Source organism: Centruroides vittatus, unplaced genomic scaffold (genome assembly GCF_030686945.1).
Source record: "Centruroides vittatus isolate TY-2023 unplaced genomic scaffold, ASM3068694v2 contig_766, whole genome shotgun sequence".
Taxonomy (NCBI): domain Eukaryota; kingdom Metazoa; phylum Arthropoda; class Arachnida; order Scorpiones; family Buthidae; genus Centruroides; species Centruroides vittatus.
In genome coordinates, this window is record NW_027122495.1 from 828456 (window position 1) to 852140 (window position 23685).

The following is a 23685-nucleotide window of genomic DNA, read 5'->3' on the forward strand; positions in this document are numbered from 1 at the left end:
TGTTAGTTGTAGTAACTAGCTACAGAAAAATTGGTTTATTCGGCAATTTTAGCTTTTTATTAATACTAAAGCACATAACAAACCTTTCCTGTTAGAAAAATCGCACAAAAGCTAAAAATACACACGCGCACATTGTAACAATTCAATATGTAGATACTGGAGGTTTTTGTGTGACACTGTTGTCTTGGCATAAGGTGGAGGAATACACAGAATCACAGCACCCGGCGAAACTGCTAAGAAGTAACGAAGTTTTTTATTATTTTTCTATGTTCGTAATCGAAAAAAAGTAAACTGCTTGTTGCACCAGCCGAAGCACGGTGCAGCGTGTACCCCCACTAAACTCTTCCCGTACCCCTGGGGGTACGCGTACCACACTTTGGGAAACACTGATCTACAGTATATATCGAGATGGATTGATTAATAATAATAAGTGCAGAGCCCAAACGGTTAGGAGTTAAAGGTTGAAATTCGGTACACAGTTAGGATACATCACGAGAAGGCACACCAAGAAGGGAGTTTTCGAAATTCCCCCCCCCCGCGGGGGAAGTGTTAACAACGGAAGTGTTAAGAATGGAAGTGTTAAGAGAAAGCGACGTGCAGGAATTACAGGCCCAGATGCGGTTTTTGGCGTGTTTGCGGGAAATCGAAAATATCTTTAGGCCCATCTAAAAATTTTCTAATTATTCTGGAAACAGCGAGACCTAATTTTTGCATTCTGTGAAAACGGGTAAGATTGGCTATAATGTAAAAATCTTAATCTTCGCTATCGTTACTTTTTGCCCGAGCAACGCCGGGCTTATCTGTTAGTTTGGTTATATTAGAATCAAAAATATATTAATAGACTCTTACTCCACATTACGTTTTCTGGTTCTTTATGACGTTTCTATTTACATTACTGGTACTTTACGAATCCTTCCATTTTACGAATGTGCTCTAAGCTTTCAACAGTCAGTTTCGAAATTAACTTATGAAGTACACTTAAAATCTCTGTTTTTGTTACACTACATAATTGTCAGAAATCTTACAAAGATATTATAAATGTGTAAGTGATATAAACCAAGTTTTTAAAACGATATTGTATATGCATATGAGAATTGCCATAAGGGTCTTCAAGAGCCTCACGCGGCTCGCAAAACACAGCTTGGCATCGTAATAAGAGTTTTAAAAACACAAAACTTAAAATGTGAAACGAAACTTAGTTTTTTCTAAAAGTCGAAAATTTACCTGTTACTTTTCAATCATTCTTGCTTAATAAACACGCACAAAAAATAATTAAAAATATTTTATGCAATAATAAATTTGTAATAATTCAGAATAATAATATCATGAACATAAAATCATTTAAAATTCTTATTATTATTATTATTATTTGTTTCATAAAATGTTTGCATTTTTATTTCTTTTTAGGAGACTTTCTACACGGTTTTGTTGCAACTTCGTTATATACATCGACCCAAAAACTCTTTAGTACCGACTTCAATAACAAGACAAGATTCTTTTGCGGAATTAAATGTTTACTTATCTGTTCAGTTGTATTTATTCATATTTTGATACATTCGGGATTCGTATATACTATAACAGGTAAGTGAGAATAAATTATAGAATTCGTGGATACCTTCCAATAATTCATTTCGTATTAATCATTAAATTGTTTCTTTTATATTTGTATATATTTATAAAGGAAAACGCATCGAAAAATATCGTACATAACTAACCAGTATCACATTTCCATCTGTGTCACGTCATCTATTTTCTGCCAATCATTCAAGTGCAATATGTCGCATTCTAGCATACCGGAAGTTCTGCTATTACTTCTCTCTAGCTTCCAGATTTAACGAAAAATTTAAAATTGAGTCTACTTACTGTATATTTTCGGTTGAATGTTCGTCATAACCGACATGTTTATGAAGTAATGTAGTTGTAGTTTATATTAAACATTTCCCCGATAACTTTCGCGCTTATAATTGTTTGATAATGACGGCATATCCTGTTCACATTATAGCGTGCCTTTACTTTGTCTTTTACAAGTTACTTTGTTAATATTTTAAAGTATTGTTTTCATGAAAAATTTTACATTCACTAATTCTTTTATTCTAATTATCCGTCTTGCATAAATTATTATTATTACCTTTTTAAATAAAATAACGGGTGCTTATGAATCATGTAATGCAGACATGAGCAGGTGGAAATGTAGACAACTGATATGCTTTGTACGGGTCAGACGGTGAAGGAATAGATTACTTATTTATTAGAATAAAATTGCACCAAGCGCCATCACTCTATAGTTTTGTGTAATGTAAAACAATTGAATACTTTCTGAAATAAATTTTGTATATTTTTTAGAGAATGTTGAATGAGTATAATTGAATTTATTGATGATGTTTCTTAAATTCAATTATCTTTGCGTGATCAATGCATATTGATTGTCTATGAAAAGTTTCTTTACAAACCTAATTTATTTGTTATACTTATCTAGTGCAATATACTTTGTTCGAAATATTGTAAGAATTGGTCTGTTTTCGTTAGGTTTTATATGTGTATTTGTTACTGTGAAAGACCGAAATCCTGCGAATGTCAACATTCTCCGGTGAATGTCGGCATTCACACAGTCGTTTCGAGCGTTTACGAAATATTTTCTAAATATCATTATTTCTCACTTACACGGACATTCAGCATGCACTGATGTGAACGTTGAATAAAAATATTGTTTCTAGCATTTAGTCGTAGAACAATTTTTTTTTTGCAATTACAACATGTATAGCCTTCCCTTCCATTTCTCGAATTAGTTGCAGCGGCTTGTCTGAATTACATTTTTTACATAACGTAACATAAACTAACCTAAAACAGACCTAAACCTAACCTAAATCTATACTAACATAACGTAACATTAATAATATCACCAAATATTTGGTCTTTTACCAATGGGCTGTCATATGTGTCGACATTCTCTAATTTTGGTCTTTCACAGTAACATATATTTTTTATCTTTGAATTGCCATCCTACAGGTTTTAAGAATCAAGTAGATTTACGGTTTTAAATAAAAAAAACACTTATAAACTCTAAAAAAATGTTAAATATTTCAAAAAATATTTATTCTTTATATGTATATATATATTTTTTTAGAAAAATTACTTTATATTGGAAATATATCTGAAGATGTTACTGTAGAAGTTTCATCTCAAGGAATGTCATTAATCGAAACGTTCTTCTTTTTGAGGTAAGTACAAGATTTTTACTTTGTAACGCACATTATACAGTATAGATAAGTCATAATTAATTATTTCATGGCAAATTAATACAATAGTATGTATACAGTGATATTTGCTTATGCGATCACTGAAAGGGCCAGCTAAAAGTGGTCACCTTACACAGGGGGATGCTTTAGCAGCTTCTACATTAATAAATTCTGAAGTCTGATTATAAGGGAGCTTTTCAAAGTACAATTTATTTCAGTTTGCAGTTCACAAAGAAAAATGTTATTGTGTTACAGGCGTCCGCAAGATTTTTAAAACAATGAAATTTTACATACAAATCACACTTTTTCATAACGTAGTTTATTTATTTTTACAATATATAAAGACAATGTAACATAGCGGAGTAATGTTTCCCAAATCCGAAATAATTGGGCAGGTGTGATGCGAATAATACAAAAATTTGGTTAACTTAGTATGAGAAATTTTAAATAAGGCTGTAACAGATATGCCCATTATGAAAATATTGTGATAAAATTGTTTTGTTCTTGTCGATTCTTTGAGCCGCTGGATCACGCTAATTTTTCATCATTATCAGGTTAGCGTTGGTTAATGCATAGCGCACTTGTACAATCAAAGATATTTAAAAAATGCACACACTAAAGTATGGAAAGATTAGATTCATATCAGTGTATGATATTTTCAAGTTTGGTTAGTTCGGAAATTGTAAGGCAGATGACACAGAGTCCACTTTATATAATTTATTTACAATATACTATTGTATGTTGTATTTCACATCTAAAGACAAATGCATTGGTTTTGCAAAATATAACAGTAATAGCTACAATAACTTAAGTAGTGGTTAAGAAATGTTATTATTGCTTTGTATTATACTGTTGCGAAGAATTGCATATCAGTATTACGCAAGTCATCAAATATATTACGTCTCCACTGATATGAATGAATCACGAATAGTAAATTAATTTGCAATAAATAACTACGGATCTCATTTGCTTTTCCGTAATAATTACAAATTCATCACGTAGCTATTCGATTTTTTTATTCACTCATGCGCTGTAAACCACAAAAAAGGCACGAGTTCGTGCAGTGATCTTTGTCACATTCGCTACGCTGAAATGAGGAAATATAACACCATGTGAGGGATGCGACGACGAGAGCTCAACAGGGAAAAGGGAAGTTAGTGAGTCACGCGACTGGATTGTTGATGGTCCGTTTTCGCGTGCTCTTTGTACCGATGGTTCACCGTTAACCGTGTATCCGTTTCCGAACGAATAAAGTGTTTTGTTCTTAGTCTCATCCCTTTCTGTGTTATTGCGCATAGTCACAACACAGCGAGGTTGCGGTCAAAGTTTTCAACGCGAAAACATGAACATCGGACGTTCACGTTTTCGCGTTGAAAACTTCGGCCGCAACCTCGCTAATGATTCTGTGGAACTGTCACCAGTGATGTTACAAGAGGCATCGTTGCACTATCGTCGACAGAAAACATTCACGTGATTATAAAAATTGCCGCTGACGTCACGTCGAAAGTGATGACATTGCCTAGTTTAACGTTTCCAAAGAAATGACGCTTTATTTATGCTATAAATTACGGTATTCTTTTGTTTAATTTTAGACATTCAATATTTCACATACTATTTAGAAATAGATTCAAATCGATTTAAGTTTCGTTAATTTAATTTAAATAATAAAGGAAAAATTAAACTTAACAGGGGAAGTCACAGCTGGTTATACTCCGATTTTGATTAGCTTAGACACAGCAAAACTATATAGAAAATTAAAGGATATGTGTTAAAGATTTTAGTCCAATGTGCTTTGCAAATACAGTGGAACCTCGCTTAACGAGTATAATTCGTTCCAGAGCCTTACTCGTAATGCGAGACACTCGTTAAGCAAAACAATTTTTTCCATAGAAATTAATCTAAAACACGACAATGCGTTTCACGCCGAAAAAATGCTCAAATGTTTTATGTATAACGTTTATTCAAAAAAAATTTTTTACAATATACACTGTTAAGAAGCCTGAATCATCATCATCATTTCTTCTAGCGCGGAATGAACCATCCTGAAATGAGAATTTGATTTGTAGAAACAAAAAAAAAATCACAGCTAGTTTGTTTCATAAACACTACAAACGATATGCCAAATTCTTAGATTATGTAAATGCTATAATTAAATATTAGAAATTAATTAATTTGACTAGAGGTAGGCAATTATGTTTTCATCTGGTATTAAATTTAATATTTATAAATAGTTAATTTTTAATTCAGGCATTTCTAAAATTTAATTTAAAATCGATCATTAAATTTGATGACCCAAGAATTTGGCATATCGTTTGGCGTGTTTATTATATAACGGGCTATGGTTGTTGATATTTATAAGTAATATGTGTGAACACAAGTTTGGAAAAATATGTGATTACAAGCGACACTAAGATGCTAACTAAACACAGACTGATGGATCATGCTGCTTGCGCACAATTTGGGACTTCCCCTCTCTTCATCACTCGTTATGCGAAATATCGCTCGTTAAGCGAGGTAAGTTTTACAATTTGTTCTACTCGTTATGCGAAACACTCGTTGTGTAAATTGCTCGTTAAGCGCGGTTCAACTGTGTTAATTTTTGATCTTCGAAAATTCAAAGATGTGTAGCGATAGTTATAAGCCGTGATGGACGATACGTCCATCACGGCTTATAACTATCGAGTGTTCGAGAGCGCCGTTTAGCATTATTTGTTAAAATATCATTAATTAAAGCTGAAAATCCATCGTTCTGATTTCAAATCCAGATTTACTTTTTCGTGTGTTATTTTTATACTTTTCATCTAATCATGATGATAAGTATTCAACCTGTTCAAAACGAAAATTTTTTCAAATGGAAACAATTCATTATTGCGGGGTTACACTTTACACATGGTTTACTATATGCACTGTGTAATCTATGGGTAACAAAATAGCGGAAAACACAACACTAAGAATAACATCAGAATTGTTTTAATTCTACTTAAATGAATAAGTTTAACGTTAGATACACGTTAAAATTGTTTTCCTAATTTAGAAAAACAAATTGTAATAGGGTTTTAAAATTTCAAAATTTTAATGCTTGTTTAACATACGTTTCATAATAGAAAAATTAACGAAGTTGTTAATTATACTACTATACAGTGGTTTTATAACATTTTATCTACGAAGAAACGATGAACAGAAATCCATACTGTACTACTGCATCTTTTTCATCAAGAGATACATCAAGTTAATTACATCTTTATTTACGTTTATTAAATTGACTGTTTAATTAATTGTTTGTTAAATGCTCTTCATATTCACTCATTTTATATTACAGATTAACTTTTCCATTGCTCTGCGTATTGGCGATCTTCATAATTTTGCCACTCTGTGGCGAAGGACCACATTGGGATCTCGTAAATGAGGAAGCCGTAAAGGCTGTACGATATTGGTGGAGATATATTCTTCATATTCAGAATTTATACAACATGCCATTAGATGTAACTTGCTGAATGTTATTATTCACTATTTGAAATTTTACGAAATACAGTCAAAATGCATCTTTCTTTCAGTTTTTTATCCATTTATGGTTCGTTAATGCGCTGATGCAATTAACTGTAATTACAATTCCTTTATTATACATTCACGACAGATAAGAGTGAAGATTTCTTTGTAATTGCTTTTTTTCTTTGATTAAATTATATTTGTTAAACAATTCTATAGTATTTAAAGTATTACATATAATAGAATTTAGAGTAATTAGTTAACTAAAAACTATTAATAATTGAGTGCTTGTTAGTTAATTATTTTTAGTGCGGTTTCTGAAAGTTGTCTATATCGACTACATTAAGCGCTATTAGCCATTAGGGTCTGTTGGAAACGGTTCATTAGATTTTACGCTGTTCTGCATCATAATCCCCTCGTGAAAAAAAGTGACATTTTATGTAATTTAGTCTACTAAATATGAATATAAAATCTAAAATTTTCTATTAACCACAGTTGTTTTTAAATACCACTATTTTGCAGAAAATGTTTCTTTTAGAAAAACATTTTGTTACTATTGTATGAATATAATATAGAATTTGAGAAATCATATTTGCATGACTGATATCCGAGATTTTACAGCAGAATCAAAAGGCAAAACAATATCTGAGCTTCGACCAGCGCACAATGATGAATCAATGCCAGTAACGGACCCACCCGTAAATTTCTGGGAAGATTCCAAAGTGAAATTTGATCCTGAACACACCTCGGCAAAATGACAATCAAGTTGTTATGACCATCTATCTTGGATTCATTTAGAACAGCTAACCAATCTGTTTCAATTGAATGATCTGAATTGTTATTTGGATATTTTAAAAAGAAAGGTTCAATTACTTGCAACAGATCTTCAGCTATGGAAACTTATGGAGAAAGAAGTAACGGTGTCCTGTTAGAGAGACCGAAAATCAGTAAAAATAAAACTTTTTCAATAGAGATCATTCTTTTTATTTTTTCAAAGTTTACTCTTAAAGGAATTTATCTGTACAATGGCACCACCATCTGCCCGTTCCGTCGCCCATGCTGTTCAAATGAACGAAACTTGCGACTGTACGAAGGTGATGCTGGAGGTAATAAAATACAATAAACACAAGTGTAATGTGTGTGCTGATTTCAAAGCTGTTACAATGCCAACAGGTTTACAAGGAAGATACATATCAATAACATTCTTCTGTTTTTATGTGAATAGGACCATTTACTATTTGGTAAAATTTGTTCTATCGCGCATCAAACGAAAAGGTTAGAAGAAAATTGAATTTCCTTTTTCTGGTGGAAAGAAATAAAATTGTCTTACCACTTCTTTATATCAAGTTCTGTTTGATGAAATGCATTGTCAAAGATATGAACAAAAAATAAAAATGTTTGCTTATCTAGAGAATAAGTTTTCTCAAGAAGGAAGGTGTAATGAGAACATGTAAGCCGATTACTACCGAACTTTACAGTGAGAAACTGCATAAGAACATAAAAGGAAAACGAACAATTATTTATTGTGACACCGTCAAAATGTCGGGCTGCAATTTTTAATCATATTTTTAATCTATTGAATTTAAAATATATACTCTCCACCTCAAATTATTATTGACTTGCCATGCATATCATACTTTTTTTCTAACAATAGAGTCGCACTGGTCATCAATTTAAAACTTTTCAGGGTAAAATATTTGAATTGAAATAACATGATATGTAGTGAATTGTAAAATTTTTAAAAATCGGGTCTTTTTGTCCTTATGCTTATCACATCTGGTCTTGAATATGTAACTCCGTTCTCGAGATTAAGGAAAAACACGCGGATAGACGACAGTGGTAATTTATACATCTACAATTTTTGCAAATTCCAGCCCAAAAACATGTTATTAAGTGTTTCAGTATTTAAATGTATAGCATTATAAAAAAGAAATAATTAACATAAATTTATTGGTGTCTAATTTGCCAACTAGCAATGTTTGTAGCCAACGAATATGATATTTTAAACAGAAAATGTTTTTCATCAAACCCTCATTTCTATATAGAGTGCTGGATGTTATAGGCTATTTTTTTGCTAGAATTTAATTCAATATCATTAAAAGCATAAAAATCAATGAAAATATAACATGGCAGCGAAAATAATTTTTTTTCTTTGTAGAACTCTGTTATTACTATAGTTGTAATGTGTACGAAAATTCAGAATGTTGTAAGTTTGCAATACGTAAGTAGATCGTTTATATGTAAATGAGTGTTGATTAATACCAGCTTAGCATATTTATTTATTAGGGGCAGTTCATAAATTACGTAAGGGCGAATTCGGCCATTCTTGTGTAAGAAACCGTAGTATTTTTTTGATCCCCTCCCCTTCCCTATCTTACATAATATTTAGGCATGATTTTATAGAAAGATTTTAACAAAAAAATTTTTTTATGAAACCCTAAAAACCTTAGGTTCAAAATATATAACTTATTAATTAGTTAATTAATATGCACTATTATTTATAAAAGACTTTATGTGAACAAATTTAAAAATATAAAAATTTAATGAATTCGAATGAACAATTTATTTTAAGAACTTTATTTTTTAATTATTAACAATCTTTTTATCTTCTTCTTTAACTGCACTTAATTACTATTCAAGTATCGACACAAAAACCTTTCAAAATAGCCGAAAACGTCAGAAATTTGAATTAAAAGGCTGCATTATAAAAGTTTTTGTGTCGCTACTTGAAACTTATTATTATCATTAATCAACGTCATTATATTCATTTTTATATTAATTTTAATTTTCACAAAAGTACGCAAAATTTTGACAGAACGACTGGCTAAAGAGTAAACAGAAACGTCATATAAAATAAAACAAGAGAGAATGGAGAGAAACCATATTTCGTTGCCATATTGATTACATCTTGGCTAAGGCCAAGAAAGATGCTGCTACATGCTGCTAAAATGTGCTAGGTGTACCTGTGGACTAAATCATAAAGCTTGTAAAACTCTATATAATGAGATAATACAAGCAATGCTACTTTATGCAGCCTCTAGCTCGGGTCATGTAACTAGTAAAAATTCAGTAGCAAGTAAATTACTCTCTCTTCAAAGACAGTTTGCCATAAGAATTTTAAAGTGCTACAAAACTGTTTCTATTACTGCTTCTCTGATAGCAGCAGAGTTCCTTCCTTTGCCACTATGTATTGTAAAAAAGGTTCTAAACTACTACATCAGAACTACAAACATCAAGACTCAACAACAGTCTCTACCCCATACTACGGCTGTTCATATGCTGCCACATTGCAATTACCCTACTATCTCTGATCCTCATCCTGTGATCAATGTTATCCCCAGGGTACATTTGGTGTCATCTGCTATAACCATGCACACATTAATATCTACACAGATGGATCCAAAAGCCCTCTTCATGTCAGCTCAAGTATCTGTATCTTCCTCCAAACTGACATATTTTGTTCAAAATATGTTAAAGTATATAGGGGTATCGATATCTTCTATCTATTAAGCTGAAGAAGATGCTGTCTACCAAAGTGTTCAGTGGACCACTTCACTACCAAACAAAACTCTATCAACATTTACAGTGATTCTGTCTGTCCTAAAAGCTCTATTACATCCCAATTGCAATAGCAATAAAATAGCATACATCCAGCACCATATTAAAAATCTTGTAAATAGGATAACTTTTATATTTGTTCCTGGCCATACTCGCGTACTATAAAATGAAAAATTCGACTTTGAGGGTAAGTCAGCTGCAAAGGACTGACTGGGACTATACTTACAGCCCTCTCTGACGTAGCATCCTTAAAAATAATATTCATGACAACGCTATGCAAAAGTGGAATCAACAATGGAATCAATAATGCAGGTTCTTATCACCACTTAGAGATTTAACGTTTGCTACTGCTCAACTATTTACTGAGCATGGTAATTTTAGAAGCTATCTGGCGATGGTAAACCTGGCAGAAACTGCCTCTTGCTTTTGCTCTACAGAAAACCTAGACACCGTCGACCATATAATCTATCATTGTCCAATTTACGATCAAAATAGACTTATTCTGAAGTTAGAAATCTTTACTCTTGGTTTCAGGTGGCCATATCCACTCGATAAGCTTGTTCAGAAGCCACTGTTTGATGCTTTTTACAATAATGTTCAAAAATATGGAAGAAAAGACTATTTATAATTTCTAATATCTAGTTTTACATTTTAGTTTTCACTAAAAGCCTAATACTAATTTCATGTATTTTGGTTTACGTATTCTTAGTGTTACACACATAGGAGCGGTGCACTTATTCCAAAAAAAAAAAAAAAAGAGAGAGAGAGAGAGACCATTACACGGCCTTTCTCCCAGGATAAAAAATGTGTAGAGTGTGATTCTGCTAGCGTTATTATTCTGTCAACGCAAACGAGATGGCGTTTGTACAACGAGAGTTCTTAATAGAAACCGCTAAATTCAAAACTACATCACTCAACGAGATCAAAAATAAGAATATCACGTAAGACGAGGTCTACTACCCCCTACCCCTGAGTGAGAAATTGTAAGAAATCCTTGACCCCACACACCCCAAAATAGCTTACGTAATTTATGGATGGCCCCTTATTAACCGTATTCGAAAAAAAACACGGAATCAATAAAAATTCGAAGAATTGTTGAAGGGATCGACAGAAAAAAAGTTGTTGACATTTACTTTAGAGTGATGAACGAACTAAAAATTAATCTCATACAATATGAAAACTTTTGTGCGATCTTCAATTACATGTGTTACGAACAATCCCAAGTTCTCCATCTATATCTACAGAATCCTGAATCCATCTATATCTGTATACTGAATAAAGTCTTGGATGGCTAAGTTAGTCGAAATTGTTATGATTTCTTAAAATGTGTGAAAACACTTTTGTTTAAATAAAAACTTCTCGTGCCTTCAAGTTCAGCAATTACGTTATAGCATATAGATATATTCATTTTGAACAATGTGAGTAATTTTCCTATAACCAATATTCTTTTTGACGTTGTTCTTATTATTACATAATTACATTTCGAAAAAACGGAAGTAAAACAGTACACATTCATTTACCATTAAAGGAAATCTAACTTTCGTGACGTCATGAATTCAGTACCTTACGATGTCAACGAAAGAAATAAATTTCATGTAATATTGTTGAAATAACTTTTCACGTAAGAAACTAATTCTGTATTAAAACTAACGGAAACAATCACCAGAATGTGAGAAAGCTGTACTAGAAATTTTTAATAGTTTTAATTACATTATCCTGTTTTCACAGAAGTGCATCTAATGCCCCACTACGAAGGCGTTTTGAGAATCACTGCCATATTTACAAAATATAGTTTAACACGGATCTTTTTAGTCCAGGAACCAGCGAAATGTCTGAAAAAATTCTACGGACCACTGAGTTATACAGGGTTAATTTGTATTTTTATACTTAATATAATTTCCGTAAACACTCTTGTTTTATTTTTTCAGTTTCAAATGAAACTACGAAAAACTGAAAGTTGTAAGTGTACACACGTATGCATAAATGTGTTCTTTGGTTTTTGAAATGGTTTACTTCATTTCCATATTTGCAATAAATTAATTTTGCAAATATGGAAAGTTACCTGTAATTGATATAAATATAATTACTTCGAGTGTGTTCAGTTTTTATTTTTAGTCATAAATTCAATTATGCACTTTAATCATTTTAATTTCTTATAATCAATGATAAGTAGATATACTATATATTTTTAGTACATGTTAATTCAATTTGTTTTAATTGCAGGTGGCCTACATTTGGAACCATATTACTATGCACTTTGACACTGACAGGGATCATTTACTATATTTGGCAATTAATAATTGCTAAATACATCACAATCGTTGGTTTATCGATAAATTTGCAGTATGTTTTACTTTTAAAATATGTTTTTTGCATATAATCATACAAAAATTACTTTTTTAAATAAATGACAATTTTCGCTTTGGGCTGGTTAGAAGTTTTTTCTGCCTCATCGTTATGGTTATGGCAAACTTCAAATGATCAGCGATCAGTTTAGGAAAACGGAGCTTATATAGAAAGAAGTCCATCTTTCTACCTTTTAACATAATTTCTAAGATCGAAGAGCTGAATTAGATAGGCTGTTACAGCGGCAGGTTCACGTTTTTTTTTTTTTAAATCATGTTTCATAGTATAAACAAAGAATAATTTTCTATGTAAAATTGTAAATTTAATGGCGAAATTATGAGTAAAATTCTATCCGGATATTATTAATTATCTTAGTTAGCAAGGGCTGAAAAAATGTCTGAAAAAATTTTACGAACCACGAAGTTGTATATATCTAATATTTTAAAATCTTATGTAAATATTACTAAGATTTGGGACACTCTGCCAATCCTAACACGATAATCCTAAAAGCAAGTCATTATTACACGTGGAAACATAATTAAATAAATTAGAAGTGAATTATCATTGACCCTTAACAACCTGGTAAGGTTTTCTACCTAACTGACCAATAGTGTTCAATAAATCCACCATTTAAAATTGTTAATATTAGATTAGAATGAATAAAATTACGAAATAGAATTTACTGTTAGTATAATAGTTTATATATCATAATTACTATGAATTACTTAAAAGTACAGTTTACACAAATTTTTATCTTATTTAAATGTTCTGAACATCCATTTAGATTGCATACATAACAACACTGTTATGAGTTTTTTTCCAACGTTTACTTGATAAATATTGCTTGTTCGTTCATCGCAAGATTTTCTTCTTGAAAATAAAATTTTTGTAATTTGTGAATAATAGACCCCCACGATTTTCTGATAGGTGCTATTTACCTTTTAGTATTTTAAGTGTTCAGATAACTCTATTATCAAATCTGAAGAAACGTAACCAAACCAAATAGTTTCATCTTTACCACCACATTCAACAATTGAATTATTATTTAGTTAATTATTCAGTTGTTCCACTTCAATTACATTTTTTCATCACTCCATATCTGCTCAATATTTGCCCCTGACGCTATTTCTGTCAAATTACTTTCATTATCAGAAACATCATCTGCAATACAATCTCGTCTTTACTATAACGTTTTCTAAATACATAGTTCTCACCATCGCTATAATCTACAGCACGTCGGAAATTTTCATTAGTCAAATTTTATTCTTATCTATTTTTTTAAAAAATGGATCACTTACACTGTTTATTTTGTCATTATTTTACTACTACTGAATAATAATATATATATATATATATTTAATATAACAGCGCAAATTTCGAAACACACTGCAAATCAACTACAGTGCTGCCTCGTATAACGTACGCCTCAAATAACGGACGCTGCGAACAACGGACTTTGTTTGGCCGTTACGTGACTCGAGCAACGGACTGGCTGCGAACAACGGACTTTCCGGCATAATTGGTGATTGCTGCATGGGTGCGTTCTTTAATAGAGGTCGGTCTGCGTCTCCGCTACTACGGGAGAGCGCTGCTGTTTGTAGGCATTTAGGAACGACGGTGAAAGAAAAAAAGATGGCAGCGCCCGCACTATCGATAATATCGTGATGGAGGAATCTATAATTCTAAAATATGAGCTTTTAAAGGCAAAAGAAGAGTTCCAATTGTAAAATTTAACCATAAAATGGATTATTTGTTGAAAGAACATTCAAAATAGCCACGAAAAAAATTTGAATGCCGGCTACCATTCGAGAAAAATTCGTAAAGACACATCACCGCGTGCGCTAACTCGCTCTTTTACAATTTCTAAATTTTCATTCATAAAACCACATAATGGACTACAAAACGAAACTATCTGAGTCATGGAGGACGCAATGTTGCTTTCCACCGTAAACTACTGCTACAAGCGGCCGTTTTTTGCCGTTCGACGGTGCGCACTCCCATTGGAATTTAGGAACGCGTTCTGCAGGAATTTTTAAACGGATGTCGCTCGCGCAGAGTTACGCGGAGGAATAAAAGAACGCACCCCATGTTCATTTTTTATGATACGGTACGGTTATTTTATGCTGCGGAAAGAATTAGACATGTCCATTTCGGTTAATGTTACCTTAGGATCCAAAATGGCGGCGGTGAGATTTTTTTTCCCTACTTCGTAGACTACTACGGGGAAAAAATTTTCCCTAGAGTCGTGACGTCGACGCCGTTGAGAATTTTTCCCCGTTCGGTTTCGACCCTGCGTTCGACGTGGCCGAGTTTCCTGTAACCTCGAAACGGAGACGGTAGTGTGTAAATTTGCGACGGTAGAGGGAGCTTTTTCGTAGCGTCGTGCGAAAGTAAAATCGGCGGGAAATACGTAGGGGTGTTACGAACGAATATGCAAATGCATGATCTACGACGTGATTCTGTTCCTTTCGGGCAATTTTATGCAAATCGACTAGTTTCCAGTTGGAATCGTTTGCTGTAGTGTTGCGACGAATTGCGTATTGGAATAATTGCTGTTTTATTTCGTTACGATATTTCATTCTCGCACAATTTATTATCGGTAAACGTATAGTTTATTCGCAATTGTTCGATAATGAGTAGTTTTGCAGATTTGAGTTGCAACGACGAATTTTGGTCAAAATGCACCCCCCGTGATTTCTCCATGTTAATTGAAGACGACTTTTTGGAACCAGGTTTGCCTCCCAGTATCGATAACGCATTGAAATTTGCTGTAAAATTAGGCATACAGCCGACCGAGTCCGTTTGCATTCATTGCGATTCTTTATGCAAATTATACTATCGGAGTAATAGAGAAAGCTGTTTCTTGCGATGTAGTAAGTGCGGAACGAAGACCTCTGCCTTTAATGGAACATTTAAAAGTAAATTTGGCCACATTTCTTGGAGTTGCGTTCTGTCGTTTATATGGCACTAACTATGTCTGGAATGTACGGCGACGACCTCGGCGATTGCGGCGGGCAAATCCAGAAAAACGGGAGTCGATTGGTCCAATCACATACGGTTGGTATTGCTTATAGCTTTGAGTAATTTGACATCGTTTAAAAAAGGAGTGCCGAATAAAACGGTGGAAATCGACGAGACCGTAATATGTAAAAGAAAGTACGAGAAAGGGCGTATATTTAAAAATACGTTCGGAAAGGAAAAAAAAAAGATAGGAAGAAGCAGGCAACCACCATCGAAAAGTGAGTAAAAAAATTCTTTACTTTTTTATTGTTTATTTCGGTTAATATCAGAGCAGAGAAATTCAAGATGGCGGCCGGAAACGCAGCCATCTTGAATCGAGGGAAACTTTTTTTCCCCGTCGCAGTCTCCAACGTAGGGAAAAATTTCCCCCGCCGCCATTTTGGATCCTAGGGTAACATTAACTTCTATTTCTACTCTATTTCTACTATTTCTACTGAGGAACGAATTTTACTCATTTTACGAAACGCATTTTCCCATAGAAATACATGTCTATTTCTATGGGAAATGCGTTTCGTATAACGGACGTTTCACTTAACGGACGTGCACCTGGAACGGATTAAGTACGTTATATGAGGCACCACTGTATAACACAATAACATCCCCACATATCTACAAATGCTATAAGTACTGATGAACAGAACAAAGAGAACAAGAAATTCGGTACGAATCATCGAACTTCGTTAAACTTTGTTTTGTATGCAAATCAATTTGAAAATGTGTCTGTCAGACACTACTAAGTGGTCTATGGGTGAATACAGTTACAGGAAAAGTAATTTTTTGTTTTTCATGAATGATTAACGTTTATTAATTCAGAAATATTTTAGTAATCATTTTCAATATATTTATTCAACTAATTTTGAATTAATACAAGACTATTGCTTGTATTAATCCTTAAATAATATCTTTACAAATGTAGCTTAATAACTTTAAATATTTTTACAGAAATTTCGAGAATTTATTCCTGTATGTCTATCAGAAACCTTACTTCACCCATCTGTGTTCTTACTGCTTCGGCTTATTAATAGGATACGCGTTAGTTAAAAAGAAACAGTTGAACTTCCAAAAGGTATGTTATAAATATGGTTTAGCATATTAACGGAAGTTAATTTCATATATGCTGTGTTATATATAACATATATTAAATAAGATAAATTATAATTACACAGATGTATTTTACGTAAGAAAAATGGTTTTGTGACTGTATATAAATGTGATTTTAAACAGAATTATAAACTTTGTAGTATTTCGGAGAAGAAATTTAATTTGCTTTCGAGGTATTAATGAAACCACATTCGGACCTGCAAAGATTTTTTAGTTTTAATACTCATTTAATATGAAGACATTATATCCCGGTTAATTGTAGGGTCGGTTAATTGGTACCGCCGTATATTTGGCTAATAATAAAAGACGGAAATAAAAAAAAATAATATAAGACAAATTTACTTCGCTTACATGGGGTGTTTCTAGACGAATCACGAAGAATTTTTATATATGGTCAGCAACCTTCCATGTTCTAATGAAAATAAGAATTACGTAGATGGAATTATTGCACATGTTGTCTCGGAATAACACCTACAAGCTAAAGATAAAGATAATGATGAAAACGATACAAAAGATCAAGACTTAGAGACTAACTAGAGAGTCAGAAAATACTTTCTGAATTAAGAAGATATTTTATGCAAAATAGAAATGAAGGATTTAAACTTATCTTGTCTACTGGTACTTTATCAATTAACAGGGCTTATTATACTGGATTTATGGTGATTTAAATAAACAATATTATTTCTGATCTGTAAGACATAATTGCTGCATCCATGAATCCAGTACAATAAGTCCTCTTAATTGATAAACTACTAGTAGACGAGATAAGTTTAAATTAAGATAAGGACACAAAAGCATATTAACTATGGAAATGGAGGAATTCCCATTTCTGCACTAAATGCTCTCGCCGATTTTGTCCACTTGTAAAGTATAAATAAATGTATCAAGAGAAGCTCGATAAATTTCTTGAAAAATAATTGTTCTTGTTCACATGTTAAATGATTATATATTAGTTATGTTTCAACTTAAATTTATTCACACATATGTATGGTAGTATATATGTGCAAATAAATTGAAGTTGAAAAATAATATTGCAATCGATTATTAATTATATTTTTTAATAAATAGTTTTTATTTTATTGCACATTTTTCGATTTAGATTTTGTTTGTTTACTTTTAAATTGAATACTACTAATTAGAAGCCCGTTGTACTCAAGGCCACAAAGACACGCTTCTCTTTCTGATATAACAATGTCAATACAATACTAATGATAAAGTAAATAACTTTCATGTTTACAAATAGAGATCATTATTTAAATTGTTCCATCGTTTCTATTAGACAATAGTTAAAATTATGCTATATTCTGCCTATCGATAAATATTCAAATAACCATATCTCATTAACTATATCTCTTTTTTTACAGTTTGAAGTACAAAGATTCTACTATGTTTAATATGGATATTTTAATCGACAACTTTATTTTTACCTCTAGGTTAAGTAATATAACCTAATGTACTGTACTTTACAAATTAGTACAAATAAGTGAAACTTGCGATTTAGTAACAGATTTTATTTTCAAACTCTGTGTAAGATATTTGTAATACTTCTCGAACAATAATTATACGTGTTAATGTGCAGTTGACTATTAATATTTAATACAGAGAGTAAAATGTAAAAAACCGATATAAAACAATAATTTAAGTATATTCTACTCGTGTCAATACTTGAATTGGAATTGTGTGTGTTTCTAGGTCAAATAGTTTATCATTTCCATTACCGTCCCATCTACATGAGTGAAGTAGCTAGTCACAATAAACAAAATTAAGAACTTGCATATAGTCCTTGAATATATCGTAATATATTCATATATTAAATATATCTTAATATAATGATGTTACTGCGTTAAGGTCTGCGTGAATAATAATTTCTCTAATAATCTGACGATGTCTAAAGAGCAAACCAACTCCTTATTCATTGATAAACTTGATAAACTTGAACATTAATAAGTTCTAATAACAAAACATTCTTAACATTCAATAACAAAACATTCAATAACAAAGAGAGAATTCTTGACCATTGATTTTTTACGTAAAATATAAATTAACATTGAATAATTCTTAAAAATATCTCAAATAATTTCATTAAAATAAATTATTTGTGATATGTAAATTTACGACTGAATTGAGAAAATAAAAATTTGAAATTTGATTTTAAAATTCGTATTTACCGCAATTTCAGATGATTGTTATTTCATGTTGGGCTGCGACAATTTGTTTCATGGGACTTGTCCTCTTCGGTTTACACAATTACAGAAATGATCCTTCTCCGAATGAGTCGATAATTCTTGCTCATCAGATTCTTTCTCCGATCGCATGGATGCTTGTAACAGCTTGGATATGTGTAGCATGCTTATCGGGATATGGAGGTACAGTACATGAACAGTGTTGATAATATAGTTTCTATATATAACTATAGTTTGATTAACGTTGTAGGTGTAGTAAACAAATTCCTATCCATGGACTTCTTTGTCATAATGGATCGACTAACAATCTGGATTTATCTTGTGCACCCTGCGTTTATTCTTTATCTTTTTGGAGAATTTAGAAGTCCACACAGATTTACCCAAATAAGCCTGGTAAGAAGTCTTTTCTAATAAATTTTTTGAAATTTTCTAAAATATAACGCTTGATATTTGAATCATGTACAATTGTTTTGAACTATTCAAGTTCTAGATACGTAAATTAAGAGAGAAAAATACGTTAAATATAGGCCGTGATTTGTAAAATTTGAAAACATTAAAGTGAACTCCATCTGAATGACGTAATTTGATTTATTCAGTCGACGTTATTAAACGAATTTTAATTCATATTTCGAATAAAAATGAATTTCACTCGTACCAAATGAATGTGAATACAAAACGTTTGGTCCGTGTGAATAAAAACGAAGTAAATGAATAAGCATAACGAAGCAATAAGCATACAGTAAAAGTAAAAACAAAAGCATTTCCACTGATTAGGTTCAATAATGATTACCTTATACTTCCGAGCGAATGCTTTTGGTAAAGAAAGAAAAGATTTTCGACGCGTAGTTTATAGCAAGTTTTATCTCATCCTTATGTTATATTTTATTAGCAGTGTTAAATTCATATTAGTCGTACGCGTGTTGGCCTTTGTTAATTAGTGAAGATATTCAACGAACGTGAAAGCTAGTGCACATGCATCTGGAATCACAAGTAGTTTGTATGTTTAATGTGGGTTTTCCTTTTCGATTAAGGTACTCATTACCAGTTAGGTCTAGATTTTTTTATTCCTTCGCAAGTTCAGTCAATCATATCAATTGTAGTTGGAAAGCGGTACTAATTTGCATGACAGAATGATCTGTTGCAGGTAATTTTAACCTAACGATCAGAGGTATTATTTTTTTAGGTATTAGTGTTAATGTTACCCTAGGTAGCCAAGATGGCAGCCATTTTGACTGCGATTTACGATGGTGCAGATGTGATCACGTGATATGCTCCGCGATTTATTAAATACTAAATCCCGATTTTCAAATTTAAAGATTTTGTTAAAATAATTTCTATTTCGAAATATTAAAAAAATAAATAAAAAAATAAACGATAATTATATAATGTTATTACTTACGTCATTGTGCATGCTGCTGTTCTTTTTTTTCCGACGCTTGGTTTGGACAGGAATTGATACAGTTTGACTACTTGTCTTTCTGTTCTTTTTTCCGCCCTCGTTCCTACTTTTATCGTTATCATCATCAGTAATATTGCATTCCTCTCTTTTCTTCACCTTTTCTTCGACCACCTCTTTTACTTTTTTCTTAATATTAGAAACTGGGGCTGCAGGGACTGTCTCGGATTCTTTCCACAAAGGAATTCGTTCTGAACCGGGATATATCTTACTTAAATGGTTCACAAATGTGTAGAACTTTTCCCCGGGTTTTTTTGAAGGCCAACCACAAAACTTTTTATACATAAAGGAATACATGTACGAGTCTGACAGATCCTCGGTGTAATGCTTTGGTAGATTTTTTTTGTTTTTTAAATACCCCCATAGCCTTTCTATATTTTGCGTATGGTCTCCTGTTCTGGGGTTAACGAAATTCTCGGAGTGATTGACTGTCCTGTGCTCTATTTCGACGCCTTCTAAATCGTCTATGTTGTTGTAACCTTTCCATTCGTCAGTTAAGACCAAGCTTCCTGAATTGACAAATTTCGATATAATCCAATTTAGCGTGATTTCGGAACGATCGTTTACTTGACAGATAAAACAGCTCTTGTCTTCTCGACATATTCCCCCTACAACCCATTTCGTACTTTTTAGTTTGCGGTCTTTTTCATATTTTCGTTTACATATGACAGTCTCGTCGATTTCGACGGTTTTCTTCGGACCTCCAATTTTAAACGACGTCATATTGTGCAGAGCAACTAGCATAATAAAACGTATATGGTTGGACCAGTCGACAGCAGCCTTATTCGAAATGCCTACAGCAATACCCGAGGTGGTCGAAGAGCATTCCAGTGCAATGTAATGCCATATAAAAGAAAAGACTCTACTCCATGATATTTTTCCACATTTACCTTTAAAGGTTCCTTCGAATGCAGAGCTATTTCTTCGACATTTTTTGCATCTCATCACACACGAATCTCGGTCGTGTCGATAAAAAATTTTGCACGAATTCGAACAATTCTTACACACTTCCTCAATATGCTGTAATCCTAGACTCACCGCAAATTTAAAACCTTTATCGATTCTGGGGTCCATACCTAATTCGGAAAATTTCGATTCGAGCACTTGATAGAAATTATGGGTGGTGCACGCTGCCCAAACTCTTGGGAAGAAATATCGAAAGAACTCTAATAACCAATTAATATTAAACGAAAAACTTCAAAAAGAAAAGAAAAGAAAAAAAATTACGTCTAAAGTCACTCAAATCGACACAATTATCACACCTGTTACTACTTTCCGCCGATAACTCTACACGAAATGCGTCGTTACTATAAATTTGCATAACACAACGCGATAGTTCGCAGCTCCCTCCATCTTGACGTCACTAAGTAACCTGGATCAAGATTACCGGAAGGTTCACCATCTTGGCTACCTAAGGTAACATTAACCTGTTTTTACAATATTGCTACACCAAGATCTTATCCCATGGCTGTTTGGTATCCAAAATCATCTTAAACATCTTTTTATTTTTTGTAAAGAAATTAGTGCACCAGCATGTGATTCAGTCGTCATTCGAAAAAAGTTATGTGCCAACCACCCAACACTTTCGTCTTCAAACTTAAATAACTCGTTGAAATCCTTGACTTATAGAGAGAAACGAAGTTTATAATATTTAACCTTCCTTTGATTAACTACTTCAGCCATGATTAAACATTAGTAGAAAATAAACCTAGGTAAAAGCAACAACAAACTACACTTTTGTTGAGCTACGTCTGAATAGATGTACAGTACAGTACGTATGTTGAAGGATATGGTTATAATTCGAAGTAAATGCTTACTTTTATTCATACGTAATATTTATTAGTATAACAAACCTTCATTCATAAGCATTCGCTTCATGCTTATAAGGATGTGGTTTCGCTTCTATTTTTCTTCATATAGCTCATTGTGTCGCATTGTATTTTGAATTACAGTTTAAGTAATTAAGTCATACTATAAACAAATTTTAAATATTTTATTATTGTGTAGCATTTGTGTTTTTTAAAAGTATGTTTACGATATTTATATACGAATGTTTACAATATTTATATACGAATGTTTACAATATTTATATACGAATTTATTATCTTTATTTGTCGAAATATGTTTAATACAAATTTGTTTATTTTTTCTAGTGCATGACATTCCTATTGGTGATGGCACTCTCCATTATTGCATCTGTTTTCTGTTACGTTTTTTTGCAAATCCCATTCACATATTTTGTTTCGAAAATATTCATGTCAGGGAATTCTAAGAAGAATGTTTCCAATGATAATGAAAATCAAAAAATGCAAACATTTAAAAAGTGGAATTTACCAATTTTCCATACAAAAACGTTATGGATATCAAGAAGTGAAAGAAAAAAGATGGACCAATAATTGGCTTTTAATATGGGACAACGGTTCATTCTAAAAGCCTTACAAATAGGAAAGAAAATTAATTAAACAGAAACAAATTTTCCTCATTTTTAAAAGAAACAAGAAAAAGATAAATGGCAATTCTTTTTTATGCTTACATTTAAAATCTTTTAGGTTTCTCTGTGTTTTGATGCTGGAGTAAAAGGGCTTTATATTTTTTTTTATTTATGTCTAATTAATGTAATATCATGTTTTTAATTATTCGAAAGTATCGATTTTTTATAATATTAATTATTTTAAACAGATTTACTTATAGTGAATGCATTATAGTTTTTTTTCGTAAAAGATATATTAATAATAATCGTTATTAATAGTTCCAATGTTTTACTAATCGAATTTAGTTTAACTTTTATAAAATTTGTGTAAAGGATTGTTATTACTAAATAAATATTTTATTAATTAAATACTGTATTTAAACAATTATTTATTGTGACATTGTCACAGTGTCAGGCTGCAAATTTTAATTATATTTTTAATTAATTTAATCTAAAATATATGCTCTCCACCTTAACTTAGTAGTGGCTAGCCCCTGTACATCATTCTTTTACCTCTAACAGAGTCGTGCCGGTCATCTATCTGAAACCAAGGAAAATATTTGAATTGAAATAACGTAATCTTCGGTTTTTATCGGAACATTTGATATTGTTAATCGGAATCTACTGTCCCTGCTCTTTTCACATTTTCTCTCGCCTATTATCTACCTCACTCCGTTCTTGAGATTCAGGAAAGACAGGCAGACGGACGAGAGTGGGAATTTATGTCTGCAGTTTTTTTTTTAAATTGCAGCCCAATAACACTTATTTGTTTTTTCATTTAATTCGTTCGTCGTACAATAAAGTGTGTTTTCTAATTGCATACAAATA

General features: G+C 32.0%; 2 protein-coding genes across 2 annotated transcripts in view; both read left to right on the forward strand.

Annotated features, from left to right (window-relative positions):
- The window catches only part of LOC136981509 (uncharacterized), a 177235-nt gene extending 170361 nt beyond the window's left edge, over window positions 1-6874 (forward strand). Inside the window, exons 3-7 of the mRNA XM_067277814.1 lie at window positions 1408-1581; window positions 3125-3218; window positions 6378-6464; window positions 6556-6718; window positions 6791-6874. Coding sequence (XP_067133915.1) covers window positions 3187-3218; window positions 6378-6464; window positions 6556-6718; window positions 6791-6874 — 366 coding nt within the window. The 5' untranslated portion in view covers window positions 1408-1581; window positions 3125-3186. The remainder of the gene's footprint in view (window positions 1-1407; window positions 1582-3124; window positions 3219-6377; window positions 6465-6555; window positions 6719-6790) is intronic.
- A 2866-nt stretch (window positions 6875-9740) lies between these two features.
- LOC136981510 (uncharacterized) lies at window positions 9741-22891 on the forward strand. The gene is made up of 6 exons (XM_067277816.1): window positions 9741-10198; window positions 12504-12623; window positions 16590-16713; window positions 18928-19114; window positions 19182-19324; window positions 22541-22891. Exons 1-6 carry the CDS (start codon window positions 9741-9743, stop codon window positions 22781-22783), a joined length of 1275 nt encoding a protein of 424 aa, XP_067133917.1. The 3' UTR covers window positions 22784-22891.
- Window positions 22892-23685: the final 794 nt, after the last annotated feature.